At 45.3% G+C, this 17,084-nt stretch overlaps 1 protein-coding gene across 16 annotated transcripts in view; it reads left to right on the plus strand.

Annotated features, from left to right (window-relative positions):
* Window positions 1-17,084, plus strand: part of LOC122568136 — a 187,620-nt gene that overhangs the window by 131,558 nt on the left and 38,978 nt on the right. For all 16 annotated transcript variants that reach the window (XR_006316988.1, XM_043727523.1, XM_043727530.1 and 13 more), the window contains one exon: window positions 1,358-5,983. Coding sequence is in view for 15 of the 16 variants with exons in the window: in XM_043727523.1 (XP_043583458.1) it covers window positions 1,358-5,983 (4,626 nt within the window). In the remaining variant the exon portion in view is untranslated. The remainder of the gene's footprint in view (window positions 1-1,357; window positions 5,984-17,084) is intronic.

Genomic DNA, 17,084 nt, shown 5'->3' on the forward strand with positions numbered 1-17,084 from the left:
AATTAGGTCGCGGCGTGCCTGTTGAAAGATCGTTTTAACGCTTAGTTCGCCAATTGTATCGTAAAAAAATATATCGAGTTAAGAATTTTTTGACGCTTTATACAAAATTTTGCATAAATATGTCCCCAAGAACGTGCCGCGTCTACTGACTGAAAAAATTCTAAGTAGATAGTTGGAATTTACCAAGATAGCAAACTCTAACCTGTATAACCGCCCTAACACGGTTGACGCACTTACGCGTGTGTTGTGCGAAATAAACCTTAAAACGAATAAAATGCTTCTGTATTGTGTTGCACGAGTCGATAGTATCGTGTTAGAGATACGTTAGCGAAGAACGAGCGGAGACGCTGATTGCGCATGAAACCAACGATTTATACTTTTTCTACGTACCAGTTTTCGAATAAAGTGCCTTGAATCAATTTGAGAGTCGAATTAATCTGTGTGTATCACGAATCCTGTTACACTTTCATTAAAATTACTTCAATCATCTTCTTGAAACTAACACAAGTACGAACGCACGAACGAATCGAAATAAAACGAGAAAAAGAGGCGCATATGTTTTGGCGACATTTCGCGATCGAGACCGAGCGGACATTGCTACTACAACGTTCGGAATTTCCTCGTCTGTGCTCTCTTATCTTTCTCTAGCTGTTCTTCTCTCTATCGCCAAGTTGCCCCTCGTCAAGAGGCAGATCAAATTTGTAGATAGCAAGAAACTTTAAGAAAGGTGAAAGGAAACCGAAAAATAAACGTAAAAAAGATAGAAAAAAAAGGCCTAAGAAAAGAGCGGAATCTGCAAACATTTTCTCCGTGGGGCTCCTTCTCTTTGCTGCTGTTGGGTCTGGGCTGACTGGTGAATGGGAACGATTAACACCTTTGGAATTTAAGTAGCGAAACCGTCCGTTACGACTTAACGCTCGTACTACAGTCGTACTACTTTGCAAAATGTGGGTCAGCATGGCATGTCGAGGATTATATCACTAACACTATCGTAGAGGCGTTCGATTGTGGTCGCCGTCTAACTTCCAGCTCGTAATACGTGTTTTTGTCCTCGAGCGATCGAGAACACGTCGGATCGGTTTATGGATCGTTGCGAGATTGGTTTATTTTCTTCTAATGCGTAGAATCAATGATGCGAATACTCTTGCCTACAGCTACAATGCCTAATGTTACTTTTCTCGATATTTAACACAAGGATCCTGAATCCCTGTTAAATTCCGAACGATTCTCGTAACGATCAAGACCGATTCCAGCTTGCTACTTCAGCTTGAATTGTATCGACAGGGTTGGGTTGTCATTAATCACACTCGTGAGTAACGAACGTCCTCGTGTGTTTGTTTTGTAACGGACGAATCAGAGCTGGGAGATGTCCGGAGGAAGCGCACGCGTAGACCCTCGCATGCAGGAAGGAGCCCCCGCCAGCACGGAGACAATCGTACGTCGGGAAATCCGCTTCACGATGCCATCCCCGGAAGTGGCCGCCAGAGTCAGAACGCTATTCGAGTCTCGAACGACCGACAACCGAGCCCCACCGCTACCGTTCTACCTAATCTGGGCGGGATACCCCCGGATGCCGGGTACGAGGAGGTCAGCTTCCCTCCTATACCGAGAACCGAACGTTCTCCGGAGTATCTCTCCTCCGGGCAGACGTCTACTACGAGAACCGATCGACAAGACCACGATACCTCTTCCATCGACGAAGACAAGCTCAAGAAGAAACCGTCCGGGATCCTCAAGACTTCTACGGTTTACGGTGTCGAGCAAGCCGGCAAGAGTTCGAATTGCTCAACCGGATACGCGACGGACACCTGGCCTGCTCAGAAAACGGTTCAGTGGACCACCAAGAAGGAACCCGACGATTGGGATTCCAATATCGATGAGAGCAAGGTCATCAAAGAATTTTCTTATCAGTACATCAAGGAAGAGCTGGAGTCGAAGAAGGAGGACAGGTCTGCGGCTAAACCGGAAACCATGAATCTGGTGCAGTGTAGGATACGATCGTTCGAGCTAAACATGGATGGCTCGAGTCCGGTGAAGGAGGTATTCGCCATGCAGGAGCCACTGAAAGTGTCGTCCCCTCTTCAAGCGACGGAAGCCCACGTCTCTAAGCTGGACTGTTCGAAAAAGACGTCGTCGATAATCCGCAACTTCGCCCTAGGTGATTCGGATTCTCAAGATTGCAAGTACAAAAACGTCAAAGACGGCCATACCAAACAAGCGTCCACGGATAGCAACAAATCCGTGAAGGATCTGCTGGCGGATTTCGAGAGGAAGTCTCGACAGGTTCAAAGACAGGAATACGGTAGGCACCAGGAAGTGAAACACCGTGGAGTGTTTAGCGACTCGGAGGCTTTGCTGTACGATACGGGCAGCGATCTGGATCAGCGCGAGAAAAACGAGGACGCGCAGGACGAGAGGACCCTACAGATCGATCAAGTTGTACCTGAGCCTATCAACGACCATAGAATGTACACCGACACGACGAAGAAGAAGGGGAACGTCTCCTTTAGACGCAAGAAAAGATCATCCTCGAAGGAGAGCGAGAGCGATCAAACTATACCTACGGAGGATCTAGACATCCTATCGAATCCCAGTTGCGCTAGGTTAAGCGTCACGGAATCTCTGCTGACTCACGGCGATCGTTTCTCCGGAGAAAGCGGTACCACGAGTCCCACCGTGAAACAAGAGGATATCAGTCCCGAAGAACACTATCTGCCCATGACTCCTAGGAAAGCTATATTGGATCCGAACGACGACAGGCCGAATCCAAAGATGATGGAGAGCCTGTTTGCCAATTTGGACCACGAGGAAAGTTCGTACGTGGAGATGGCGCAGAACGGTATGACCCATTCCCTTTTGGCGCCCACCGACGATAGTAGGAAACACGATTCCGGCGATTATTCTACCTTGGACACGCCTCACTACGAGTTTGTTTGTGTGTCTGACAACAAAATGGAGCCAGTGTACATGGAGGTGAGTCAGTTGTCGGGAAAGGAGGAAGAAGGCGGTGGAAAGGTGTCCCTTTCAAAGAGAAACGACGATTCGACATATTCGAGGACGACCGATCTCCCCGATATTTTAACAGCCCTCAAGTCCGATAGTTCGGACGCCGATGACGAATCCTCGAAGGATCTCGATTCGATCGACGCTCCACGGCATCCAAGGTTCAGTCTGTCGGACACTTTCAGACCCGCCTCCTATTATTTAGGCGCTAGTCGAACCATGATCGCGGAACTGCACGATTCTTCGGACAGTGAGCTGGTATCACCTCCGCCTATTCCAACCTCGCCGCCTCCGTTGGACGATTTGGACTCTTTGGACATGCAAGAATCATTAGAAATCAAAAAGGTGTCTCCGCAAGTGGCGGTGACGAAGGATAACACCTCGGGCAGAGACTCTCCGAAGTCGTGGAACAAACCGATGGGTCAGATCGAGACCCATAGGCCTCCGTCGAGATTTTCTGACGCTACCATCAGCTCCACTTTTAGAGACAGTAGAATATCTTTGGAGAGCGCGTCCGGAAGCGACTCGGTGGAATTGAGAATGCCCGAGGAGGAAGCGAGACACAGACAATTGAAAACCAGACCAGTCAGCGAAGTGTGCGAAGTTCTCGACAGCTTAGACGAATTGGAGTCCCTCGGAAGCCGCTTCGACGGAGCTAGTATCGACTTGGATCAGTATCTGGAGGAATTGCAGGCTCGCGACGCCTTCAACGTCGACTTGTATGCGAAAGATCTCAGTTACAATAGCATTTACGGATTCAACGAGAACATGATGGTAGTGGACAAGCTGCAGAAGACCACCTGCCGCGATCTGTCGAGGCAACCGAACTTGGGCTTCGATAATCTTGACCAATCTCTGAGGTACGGCGCGGCGAACAAAATGGGATCGGCGAGTAGCTTGCCTTCGATGAGAGTTTGCGACGCTCCTCCTTCTCATCAGCACTCGCAGTCTTTCACCGGGGATGCTCATTACGAAAATATTTCGAGCTTTTCTCCACTGAGGAATTCACCGGCGATTCGATCGGACAATCAATCGCGAGACAATTCGCACGGTCTTCAGAGAGGATCCCAAAATAACCTGCTTACGGCTTCTCATAGCAGAGACTCTAGTTACTCTCTGGCCTCTGGAGCCGCTTCGATCTCGACCTCTATGGCTTGTCAGAGACCTGCCAGCGCCCAGTCCTCCATGCACTCCCCTACGGGTTCGATGTCCTTGGGAAACCACGGGAATAGTTTGGTCGGCAACATGCTGCAAAACGCGAGTCCCTACTCCGATCTACGGTTTCAAAGTCATTCGAGGACGGCCAGTCAGGATTCCGCTAGATACTCCATGATATCGAACCACAGGTCGTCGTCCAGTCAAGATTCCAGTCACTATCAAACTTCGACGTCTACGGTTAAGGCAAATCCCGCGCCTCAATCGTATATGCCAGGTGAGCCACATCTACAGAGCGAGCAGTCAGGCGCTCCTTACTACTATTCCGATCTCCAAGGTAGCGTAAACGCCGTAGACACCGCCGAGTCGATGAAGCCGATCGGTCATTCTTCCAGATTGCCTCAACTAAACAATCAAAGAGACGACGCTTCCGCGTTAAACAAGAGGAACGATATAGGACGTATCGTGAATCCGATTTCCAGGCAAATGCCCAGACAGATTCAAGTGGATGACATAGACGAGGCTAGGCGAATAGCGGCCGAACTCAGGAAAACGACTTGTCAACTGTTGGGCGACAGCAAAGTCGATCTCGTGGACAAGAAGAACTTTTACGAAGCCGATACTCTGAGGAGGGTAAAATCTACCGATCCTCTGCCTGATATCTCGTCGGCAGAGATTAGCACGAGGAATCTGTATCCGCATGGCCTTCGCGATAAGTCGAACAGTCAGTCGAACAGCCGAGACACCTTCGAGTTGGCGCTTGGAACGCAGACGTCCCATCGAAGGTCTAGGTCTTTGGAGGGCCTTTTGGACGACGTCGGGCTTCAGAATCTGGTGGAACAGAGGAACAGAAACAACCGAGTAGCAACGGTTCCGCCCACTCAGGTTGAGGAAGAAGCGCCGCAGGACATGGGTGGCATCGGTAGCGGTTCTACGTCGAACAGCTTCAACGTCGATGACCCCTGGGAGCAGGACTCCTTGTGGAGAGAAAGTCTCCGGCGAGTGAGTCTAAGAAATGCCAGGTCCCTGGACAATTTGGGCAGTCCACCAAGACCGACCATATCTAGCTCGGACTCGAAGGGACGGAACAAGATCACTCGTGGCGCCACCTACGTGAACGACAGCGTGATCTTGCGACGAGAGAATTGCACGGAGGATTCTTCGGACAGGCCACGCGTGAAACGTCGAGCCAGCAAGGAACAGGAGAGGGACGAGATGGTCGACGATCTGACGTACGAGAGTCTGTCGATGGAGCGGATTCACGCGAGCGGCTACGTGTGGGACGCGCAAAACGAGGCTTACCGGAAAGCCACCGCCGAGGATATGGATCATTTTTTAGAGGAAGGCAACCTTCCCCCGGTTCGCTCGATCTCGGAGACAACGCGGCAGATGTCCGGGCCTGCGGCGACGTCCGCGGCGTTCGAGCTCGATCGAGAGAAGCTACGGCAATGGGACCTGCTGTCGAGCGCCTGCTTGCTCCAGGAACAGCAGCGCAGCTCAATGGCGGACTCGGGGCGAGGGTTGCCAATTGCGGAACGACCTGGAGACGTTCTCGATGTGTCGAGGAACGGTGTACCGGTGCTGAACAACGGCGCCGGCACCGGGCCGATCACGAGCACGACAGCTGCGGCCAATCGCGATCGGGACGTCGTTTTGGAGGTGCTCGAGAAGGGTGTACAGCAGAGTACCTCGACGACGACGACGACGACGACAACGACAACGACAACGACGACGACGACGACAACGGCGGCGGCGGAATATCTCGGGCTGAGCAACAGGCAGGAATTGAACCAGGAGACTAAGGAAGCTTGTAACAGGGCTGCAGGTGAGTGGCTCCTCAAGACACCCGGTGGTGTGTTCAGGAAGTGACTGACTGGCCGTGTTCCAAAGCCTCGTCCGGCTCTCGTGCGGATTCGACCGGCCGAAGTTCTTCTCGTTCTGCTATCTCGTCGATCGGTCGAAATGCTCGATGGATTTGTCCATTACCAAATGTACCTGCGTTTTACGGTGGACTGTATAGCGTTCGTTGCCACGCTAAATTTTCCTATTCTTTTGGAACCTGAACCAAGTGCCGCGCTGGACGAATACGTTTCTATTTCGCGACGTTCGATCGCGCCAACGATAAGATCGTTTCAGTGACGCTCATCGAATTTTACCTGCCTTGAAAAGAATGTAAAGCGATTTTGATCGTATCGCGATTATTGTCGTATCGTAATTGTAAAATAAGGGATGAAATACTTGTATTTGTTTTTGTATACCACACTGTTCGATAATTAGTTCCAATGAAATTTGTATATGAAAATGGTTCGAAAGGAAGAGGTATAGCGGCCGTAGTTAAACGATCTCTACAAATTAAATATATTTCCAGACCGGCAAACATGCAAACGAACGAAACCGATCCTACTCGTTCGGTCCAACGACCGATTCAAATTTCAAAAGAATATCACTTTTGTATTATTTACGATTAGTTGCCAAACAAGACCGCGTTCCAACTTGCATCCCACTGATGTTCACGCTGTTCTCGAAAACAAATTACACGTTGTATCGCTTGTTCGGTCGAAGTAAGGAAAAGATCACGTTGATTTGATTTGCAGATACAAACTTGGCCGATGATCGTGCGACGATTGACGTTCAAAGTAGTGCGAGTTGGAACACGGCCTGACAGATGAGTGTGCGTGAACTGATACGTGTGTGAGTGCCTTTTGCTAGCAGTCATTGTACGTCAAGGCAGCAATTAGAATCCTGAGATTACTCGAATCGTTCGATCGCTTTCTTTCTCGTCGCGGTAAAAGTAGTAATTCCCCATAGAGAGATAATTGCGAACGAACGAAATGGATTTTACCTTTGATTCTAAAGCGCTTTAACGCAAGACTCTGCTAATCTGTTGTGCGTCTTCTCGAATAGAAAGTCATGCGCTGTTTATCGCGTAAAAAAAAAGTTTCGTGGCAAGAAAAGTATCGAACGAACGATCGATCGACAGCTTGATGTGACTTTTTATCAGTAGGCGAAAGAATCAGAAGGAATATATATCAGGGTACGAACTAAGAGAATAAGATTTTAACGGCGATGTACGATAAATATGTTATGAGTCGATAGTCGTTATCGATTACGGTATCATAATCGCAGGGATCGTGTCCACAGATATTTTTACTAACGTTAAGTTTCACTGATGTGTATGTATATACGCGTTGAATACTCGATTTTGTTCATCTTCCTTTTCAATACGTAGTATTAATAACAGTTTTAGCATGTAAGCGTGACTGAAAAGGGATAGAGTTCAAGTTTCTTCTTCGTCGTTACTTCGTTTTAATGTATTTTATATATTTATCTCTGTGATGTCGAATCACTGCAGTAAATGTCTTTTTTTTCCCACAAAATTTGTCGTAAATCGAGTCTTTGATAAATTTAAATTTAAAGAATTAAATATATCCGAACGTCGTATTCGACCACGTTGGAAATATTATGTAAAGAAAAGTCGAAACAAACTTTTTCTCGTCGGTAATGAACCGAGATATTACAGCTCTAACAATGTGAATAAAAACCGAAAAATAGAAATTATACGGAGGCAATGATTTTATCGGCATCATCCATTGAAATTGTTGCAGCTTTATATAAACGGAGTGACGCAGCATCCCGGAATTCCCGTGAGTAATTTTCTTTAGAATTTAAGGCGAATCTCACCGTTTAACGAACTTCCTAGAAAGTTCGACGATTGAAATTATTCCGCGCGGAAATTTACAAACTACGTGTCTCGATTCCATCCTATCTCTATTACGAAGAAAAGGCGAAATTTTCGGTAAATCGAACGAAAGGATTAAAACGAAGTTATCGAGTCGTTCGAAAATCTGATCAAAACCAATTCTACGCTCGAATTGAAACAATACTTAAACAGTTTCAGTATCTTAATCCGAATTTTAAGGTTCTAATAGTACTATATTCCGTCGTACGCGTCTGTCATTTGGTACAAAATACGCGCGTGTGTATATAGAACGCGTCTATAAGTCATGGAAACACACGAGAGAAAGCGAAGGAGGAGAAATAAGAAAGAGAAACGAGCGAACGAAATAACCGTAAAATATCCGAGACCATGAAAGGGTCCAGCGATCCGTGTCGAAGATTTAAATCAGACAGAACGGAACGCACACGAAGGCGTGAGCTTACCAAGTCGCGCAAGAAGTTTGGATAACGGTCGGTAGAAGCTGGAGGAGAGGTCGAACGGTTGCCTTGGTATTCGGCGAGTTCTTAATAAGTACGTTCACCTTCGGTGGCTGGGTGAACACCCAAAACACGATGGTTTAAAGCGGCGAACCGGCTGCATTCTGGGCACCGGAGAAAAAGAAGAAAGAAGAGTCGCTCCTCGACTCGGTTGTTCGCCGCTATCGAAACGGGTTCAAGCGTGCTCCGGGCAAGCGAAGGTCGCGAGGAAAGGGGCAACAAATGGAAAGGATACCTATAGCGTCAGAGTCAGAGACCGCTTCTGTTTCGACTGCCGGATAATCCGTGCGGATTCGATCGAATCCGCCGCTCTCAACGAGAAATAATTGCGCTGGGCTGGAGGGTTCGCCTGGTGGGTATCACGCCGGCTAGAAATCATCGAAAAGCACGACCACCCGCGAACGTTGAACGGTGACTGATTTCGCGCGTTTGCTGCGCCGATAGCGACGACGCTGATGTAAAGCGTTCATTTCGTGCACGTGACAATGGTATTGTATCGTGCGCGATGCCGCATTGTTGATTAAAGAGGTTAAATCGTACGGAATTTTAGGTTACTCGCGCGTTAAACAGCGGTTGGTTGTAGTTTTTCTCCAAGTTTTCTAGTTCGTTTATGCATGGCAAAACGATGCATTCGAATCGTCCTATTTGCATCGGCAATTCGGACAAACTGAAGAGAAGTTACCTCGGACGTATAAAGTTCGAACTTATAATAAACTCTATGTTTCTTACGTAAAAAGCGATATACACATATATATATATACATTATCTTCTTTGTCCATCGTAATGTTTTTACGTATAAAGTAATTTGAAGGAAAACGAGTATGTTATTTCTTCTGACAAAGGAGTCGATAGGAAATCTCATTTTATTATACCGCCCGAGAACACCTATATCGTTATTTTCCTACCTTTCCTATACTACGAGTGCCAATGTTGTACGTCCAATGCACGAACCTGATAAGCTGGCTCGATAGAGATAAAAATGGAAAGCTTCGTACGAAAGTGTAATTACTTCGTAGCTTTTATAAATATATTTTTTACACTACCGATTAACCGTTGGAAATATATGCCACAACATATCTGTCCTTAGCGAGAGAATCAGTGGCAAATTAGGCCATTTTCGTGCAGGTTGTTCCCGTTCCGAAGGTTTTCACTTCTATTTCACGCGGCGCAAAGTCATATCCGTTTCAGAGTGTTGAACAGGCGATAACAAGGACAGATTACTCGACGATATCGTAATCGTTGGACGACCGGTCGGCTCGGGAGACCTTTCCGAATCGCGTTTACAATCTCTGCGCAACGGAGCTGACATTTCGCAGGCATCGGCAGAGATGACCGCGACCACAACGATGCCGTAAACGTGGCCTCTCGGCGCACCGGGAGTACAACGCTAATGCTAAGCGCGTTAAACGCGTTGTCGTTGTCGTTGTCGTTGTCGTTGTCGTTGTACGTTGCACTTTGTCGCGAGTTCAATAGCACGAACAATCGATGAACGTAATAACCAAGTATCTTTCTCCCGACCGTACCGTACTTTCTATTCCGACGAAGAACGACTATCGGGTATCGGCCGAGTTTTAAATACTCGCTTTCTTAATGCTTGATGAATTCTTCCGTGCGATAAGCGTATCTTGCTAAATCAACGAAATCGACGTTGATACAAATTCGATCGTGTAGCATATGGATGCACTTTGGATATCGATCATCGATGGCTGAAAACGTCTTGAAATATCGACGAGTGCCTGGGCTGAGACTTTTTAATCCATCAATCCGCAGAATTCACGTCGGTTTTTAACGGATCCATTCTTCTAGCTGTCCATTCGCGGCAAAATGTTTCAGTTTCGCCTACTTCGGCGTATTAGGCCGCCTATTTCGAGCGAGGTACAGAATACTCTATTAGCGTCTGCGTCAACGTCAGCTTCTCCGTATTTGCAACGAGAGATGAGACGGTTTAATCCTTGCATCGCCAACACTTCGATCGCTCCATTCGTTTCGCATTATCCTTCGTATGCGTTGTACCTTATTGCCTATCTGAAATATCCATTAATTTCCCGACATTTTAAATGACATTGTCCACCTTGAATATCTTATATAGTTTTCTTCTATATTACGCTGAATTTATTTTTCATTGCTTTTTATCGTTTCTTCCGATCGAACAATCGACTTAATTACGACCAGCGACGGTCGATGCTGGCCGCGTTTCTGTTTCTTCTTATCGACAGAACTCTTTTAAACGTGCTTCTTCCTTAGTTGGGAGAAACTATGAAATTACCGTAGTATCCAGGCCATCCGTTACGAGATAAATCATTCGATGACTATTTCGGATCGCATACGACTTTTGATCTTGTTTCACGGTTTCTCGGTTATTTTCTGAATTACCGTTCGCCGCGACGGATGTTCTTCGTCGAAGCGATTTCTGTTCTGTCAAGGAAGAAACAAACAACTGGTTCGTACATGAACCATGATCGGTAAATGACAAATAGATACGAAGGATCGGAACCAGAACAAAAATGAACGAGGCGTGGTTGGAAACGTTCCCTCGGTTCGCGTCACCATTCGTTGTTTGTTCGCGTGAACATTCCGGATGTATCGTCGTGCGACGAATTTAGTCGGCTTACGAGCGTTCCGCTCTTAATCGTAATAACGAGCGGGACGAGTTTTCGGACAACTATTCGATGGTTAATGTTGCTCGGTTTACGCGTTGATTAAGAGTGTATTTAACGAAAACTTTTTTCCATTTGTATCCTGATTTCAGAGGAAAGCTTGCTTTATTCGATACGATCATACGGTACTAGAATTTAGACTACGTTCAGACATCTTGAATAACATGGAAAAATTCTAATATGATATAAACCACCATTAACAACAAAGATCGATATATCAAACGCATAGCTAGAAATAATCAACGCGCTCCAAAGAAACTAAGAGAAGCAAAATATTATTATCCGAGTGGAACAACAGCATCGGATGTGTCGATCCAGCCGAATGTCGTCTCCCCTTACGCACAGTCAACGACAACAAAAACCAACAATCGTCGGCTAGTCTCACAGTTCCTCTCTTCCAGACCAGGCACTATAGCCCATCGTCTAGTTATTCCAAGCACAATCGAATCCACGCACGACGCACAATTATCAAGCGGACAGCCAACAGCAGCAGCGACGGCGAAACGGCGACGGCGATGGCAGTGGCAACGGCAGCAGCAGACCGGTAAACAATCGAAATATCAGGACTTTTATTCGCCGTGAAAAGCTGCCGCCCTTCCCAGCCATTGAAACCCAGTTGGAATACCTAGTGCGAGGTAAACAAAAGAGAGGCTGCCGGAGAAGGCCTAGCACACAGACTCTCCGCCTGCGATTAGGTATTGGGAATTGGAGCGGTCCTTGAATCGACGCCGAGGACGGGACGGAATGCACGCGAGCACATACACGGGCAGATCGGACCAGAGGCCGCACACGACACGACACTCGCCACTCAGTCAGTCAGCCGATGCCGTTCCGGACGGCACCACGCGCCATTCTCTCGCTTCGCTGCTACTCCAATCGTCTCTCCATGTCGATCGAGATCTCCCGCGAGCTTCGCCGCATTCTACGAAGTTCAGTTTCGCGCAATTCTTTCTTTATTCTTTCCCATCTTCTTCTTCCGGAGGATTTTTCGTTTTGGAACAGTTTATAGGTAGTTTTGTGAGTTCCGAGAACCTTGCCTTTTGGCAATCTGTGAACGTTGACAGGTTTTACAACAGGTATATACGAACAGTTTTGGAATTTTCCTGATTCTTTTTTGAAAACACTAAGAGATTGTCTTTCTCTTTAAAGTTTTATTTTCCTGCGTGCTATGATTATCGAAAGGCTGCATCCAAGTAGACATAAATAATTCCCGTGGTAAATTTGTTATCTAAACATCGATCTAAATCTAGACCTTCGTAAAAGTTTCATCTTTCCGCTTTGATGCGATCAGAGCGACGCTATGTCGGTTAAAAGCGACGTAATTATTGAAATTATTGAAATACGCTTATGATGGAAATGTTGGGCCCGAGGAATGTTACGTTTCGTTTAGAAATTTGGTAAAACAGATCGGAAAGCGCTGAAAATCCAACCGAATCGGGATTATTTACAGAGTATCGATGAAACGCCTTCGATCAACGTCGGCAACGTTTACGAGCTACTAACGATGCATTCGAACGACGTTAAACCGCCTGAATCCCGCTTTTTAAAAACAATACAATAGCGACATCGCAAATCTTATTCCGATCGCCATCGACTTTAATCGCGATTCGATTAAAGTTTAGATGAAATATAAGAAAATGGAAATTAATTTCAACGGTCGGAGAGTGAAATTCTCTTTTCGCGTACATTGACCATCTTTTAAGAATATTTTATTCGCTGCAGAGTTTTAATATATTTCGAACTCGAGTCTCTCGAGATACCAGCGTGGTTAATTTGCCAAAATTCGTTTCTTTCTTTTCTTCGAGTTACCTAGCATCGTCCGTTGTGATCGTTAGGCACCGACCTACAGTTTGTTTTGCTGGATTGCAGTTTTAAATCTTAGACTTGCTAGCACAGGTGAACGTTAGTGTTTGAACAAGTGTCTGCTTGTTCCTTTTAAGTTCGACGAATGGAATTTTTATATATCTTTGTATATCTCTACGGAATGAAACAACCAAAACGAACGACGTTCTTCTATCGTCCAAAATGCTATGATTATTAAGTTCAAAGTTCTTGTATGAAAACTTTAACGTTGGACCGAAAGAAGTGCACGATATTCGTTGCTAACTTTAACAGAACTTTAAACTTTAAACGTTCGAGGAATTCCTAAGAATAATGAAATTAAAAAGATAAAAAAGGTTTGAATTTAAACATTTTCTAATACGAAAAATTAACTAAAAAGAGAAACATCCTTTCGACGAAAGATACAGCACGATTGTTACATTTGAAAAGAGGAAACTAAACAACGTGAAGTTTCGAAGAGTTCAATAGCAACGGGATACAATGAGAAAATTGGACGAAGATTAGACGTGTCAACGAGGAAGGACGAATTTCGTGCAATAAACCCGTGGCCAAAGAATCATTCGTGGCTAGAAGATCGCAGCGTAATAAAACGAGGAAGGAAGTTAAAAAGTTCTTCCGCGAAATTATATTGAATCTCTGGGAGAGAGGTCAGCGAACTCCGGCACGCGTAACAACGTAACAAGCGTTGTAGGCGCACGCACGACTTTGATCGATGAGTCGATTAAGATTTGCAACCCATTATACACGGAGATGCTTAATTTCGATTCGGCGCGCGCGTGCTCTTGTACAGTATGAACGAGTAGAGCGTTATTAGAAAACGTTCTTGTCATAAAGCGAATTATGCTGGCATCGACTCTCCGTTTTTCCCTCGTTGCTCCTTAGATATTTAGGTATATTTTGTTAGCGGAGCGAATCTGATATTCGTCTGGTAATCTTGACAGATTTTTCGATTTTAGCGTATATTGGGATTCGAAACGACAGACTTCAATCTATTACGAAGTAAAATTTCCGGGCTGAAATTATTTACGGAATAACGGAACGGCTTGGGAACTAAGATTAGAAATCTGTTTTAAACTGCAATTCTCGCGCATTCGCTTTTAAAATATTCAAATAAAGGAAAATATCCATTTTCATTATCTTCTTGATATTTCAAAGCAAATATCGATAAATATGCGATTAATAAATTTTGTTCCTAGTCTTACCTCCGTTGAGCTTTATTTTAGCAAATTGATCGAAAATTTTACTATCTACGATACGGGGAATTTATGAAAATATCGGATACGGACAAATTATTTGCGTTGTTAAGCGATATAAACAGTGATACTGATATAACTCCACGTAAAGACAGCCATTTAACTTTTTGAATCATCGTGCGATATATTTTCTATTCATAGCCCAAGAACGAAGATGTCGAATTTAGTAAAAATCGATTGTTTCGCGTTCAAGAAACGCGTTTACGCGTTTTACACGAATTGTATTTAAAGATATCAAAAGATCACGACGTGACGTAGAAGAGAATGTAAATTAGTAAGCTACGACTCTTAAGAAGGTTCGAATATATTTTTAACGTCTGGCTGGTATCGGTTACGCGCGTGATACACAAAGTTCAACGACAACGAGCAAACAACGCGTAAACGTCCAATGATTAACTATCAGGCAACAAACGAAACCAACCTAGAGTACATAATCTCGATTAGAAGCTCGATTTACAGCTACAACGCATTCCGACGTGGAAACGGCCAATAGCAGATTCGCGTTAGGCCACCACGATGCAGCAACAAAACGGATAAAAAGGTTCTCTAACGTAGAAACGTCGGATAGACGACGTTCTGTTCGGAAAGATCGTAACACGGATGCAAGTCGGGGCTGGAGCTTTCACGCGGTATCGTTAAACGATCTAATTTATTGGACCAATATCTTAGCCCAATATTTGAGCAGCGTTTTCTCGCTGTTGGACGTTACGATTCATGGCACATGCACACGCACAGCGTACAGGATCGTTCGATGTATCGTTATTCCGGTCGATTGGTTCCAAGTATTTCGAACACGTTCGTTGAAAGTCAGCTTTCGCGCCAAACCTCGCCAAGAATGCGACGAATACGGTTTCGAGACCATGAGAAAAGTCGGTTTGTCGATAACAAGGATTAGGTGCACCCGACATTCGCGCGATATCGCATTGGCGTATCGTGTAAGTTATCCGCGAAACACGTAAACAATGTGGTTTACAACCAACGAGCGTTCTATCCGAGGACGCGAGGAACTGGCGCTTTTTTCACGGTACCGCAATGATTGCTAGCGAGATCGTAAAAGTTACGAGCTCTGTACTTTCGGTGGATTTTATTGGGAGGTACCTTCGATTAATTTTACGGTCGATGCTGGCTGCTAGCTGCCGAGAGGTCGATTACCACTGGCCTGATTGTTTCTTTTGGCTTATATTCGTATAAATCGTTAAGAATCGCAATTGAAAGCCGATCTTTGGTTTCATGATTTGCACGCTGGTTAATTTTGGTTAACCGAGATCGACATGTCGTATTTTCTAGGTGAATTTATCCGCTTTATAATCTCGTTACAATAATACGAAATACGAACAATTACGCAGAGTTTTGCATTTCTTCGCACTGATTGCGAGACATCTTAACGGAAACAAGAAGTTAGTCGAGGGTAAACCAGCCGTTTCTTCGTTTTGATCTTTACACCTATGTCAATAACGCGATGTTGGTACATTTACTGTTCCCGACAGGCTGGCGATTAGCGGTGACATGACCTATATTGCACCTAAATTGATCTACATCCTTTGTAATTACTAGCGAAACTCTACTATATAACTTTTCTACAGTCGCGTTACGATGCCCTTGTCAGTTCATATTTAACAATTTATGTAGTCACTGAAAATGGTATATATTAGATCAATAAGAATTATTTGATGAAAGTTTTTACAGATATAAACGGCCGACGTTTGACCCGTATCTTATAAATATCGTACTTACAGGAGAGTTTAGCGAAGAATTAGCCTTGTTGCGATTACGAAATTGTATAAGGAACGTGCAGTTGGCGAGGAAAAGGTCACGCAGATCGATGGTACAAATACTTTTGGAACGGAAACGGAAAACTTGAACGTTCGGACGATTTATTCGCCTTCGCGAGTTTCCTTACTTCCTGCAGCGATACCTCGCTGGTTACGCAAATATTTTACAAGCGGAAAATTATCGAGATACTCTCGCGAACGAAATTTCTTTCGAGAATATATCGTTGTTCTTCTTTCGAAAGTTGTTCGAGATACCTTCGACCCGGTCAAAATTTACCTACCGTTTCTTCCTCGAATCTTCTATCCCCCTTTGTCGTTGGGAGATTAGTGGCTCGCCACCGGTTTTGCTACAAAATCGAGTTACAACGGCGAAACTTGATCAAGAGATTTTCCTTTTAGCTAACTGCACGCTGTAATCTTTCGAGTGCTATTCCTCGCGTCCTTCTTCCAAACAGAAATTACGTGAATCGACCGAAAATTAGTATCAAGCGGATTCGCAATATGCGTATATCTTCTAACGTCTAAAGAAACGTCACGTTCCTTTACCAACATTTCAAACAAAAAATTACTAGAATTTTCGTAATACTTGGTAGCATTTTCACATATACGAGTTAGATACTGTATTAATACGATTACGTACTTGTCCAAGGCCTCGATAATCAGTCATCTAAAACTGGAGACGAACGACGGTCGATTTTCGCGATCGATCGACATCTACGATAGAACAAGCGGTGTGGATCGTGAGAAGCGAAACAAAGGAAAGGACGAATTTCCGAGGCTTCTCCGATCGAAGCTCGTTAAGACTGTTTAGCGGTAGATGGACCGTGTTTTCCCGTGCAAACAGACCCATGTGCTTGCCCGACAAGAAAGGACGAGGAAGACGGAACGAAGAACATCGCGGAGAAATCGCGTGACGAACTCATGACACGCGCGTGGCCGCGTATCGCGTACTCGACGTACTGTGCACTGGAATCCGTGACGACGCGATCGAACGCGACCTTCTTCGTCTTGAATGCGTGCCGGAGTGTCGTCAACCAAGCGTGGACTCGAAGGAAAATGGGTGGAAAAGTCGGTCTGATTTGCGGTAGCTGCTGGTCCGGAAAGTACAGTATGTATACTACGATTTTACACGTGTCTAACGATATGCGATGTGTATATGTACGTGGTTTGTCTTATTGGTGCGCAAC

Source organism: Bombus pyrosoma, linkage group LG6, assembly GCF_014825855.1.
Source record: "Bombus pyrosoma isolate SC7728 linkage group LG6, ASM1482585v1, whole genome shotgun sequence".
Taxonomy (NCBI): Eukaryota; Metazoa; Arthropoda; class Insecta; order Hymenoptera; family Apidae; genus Bombus; species Bombus pyrosoma.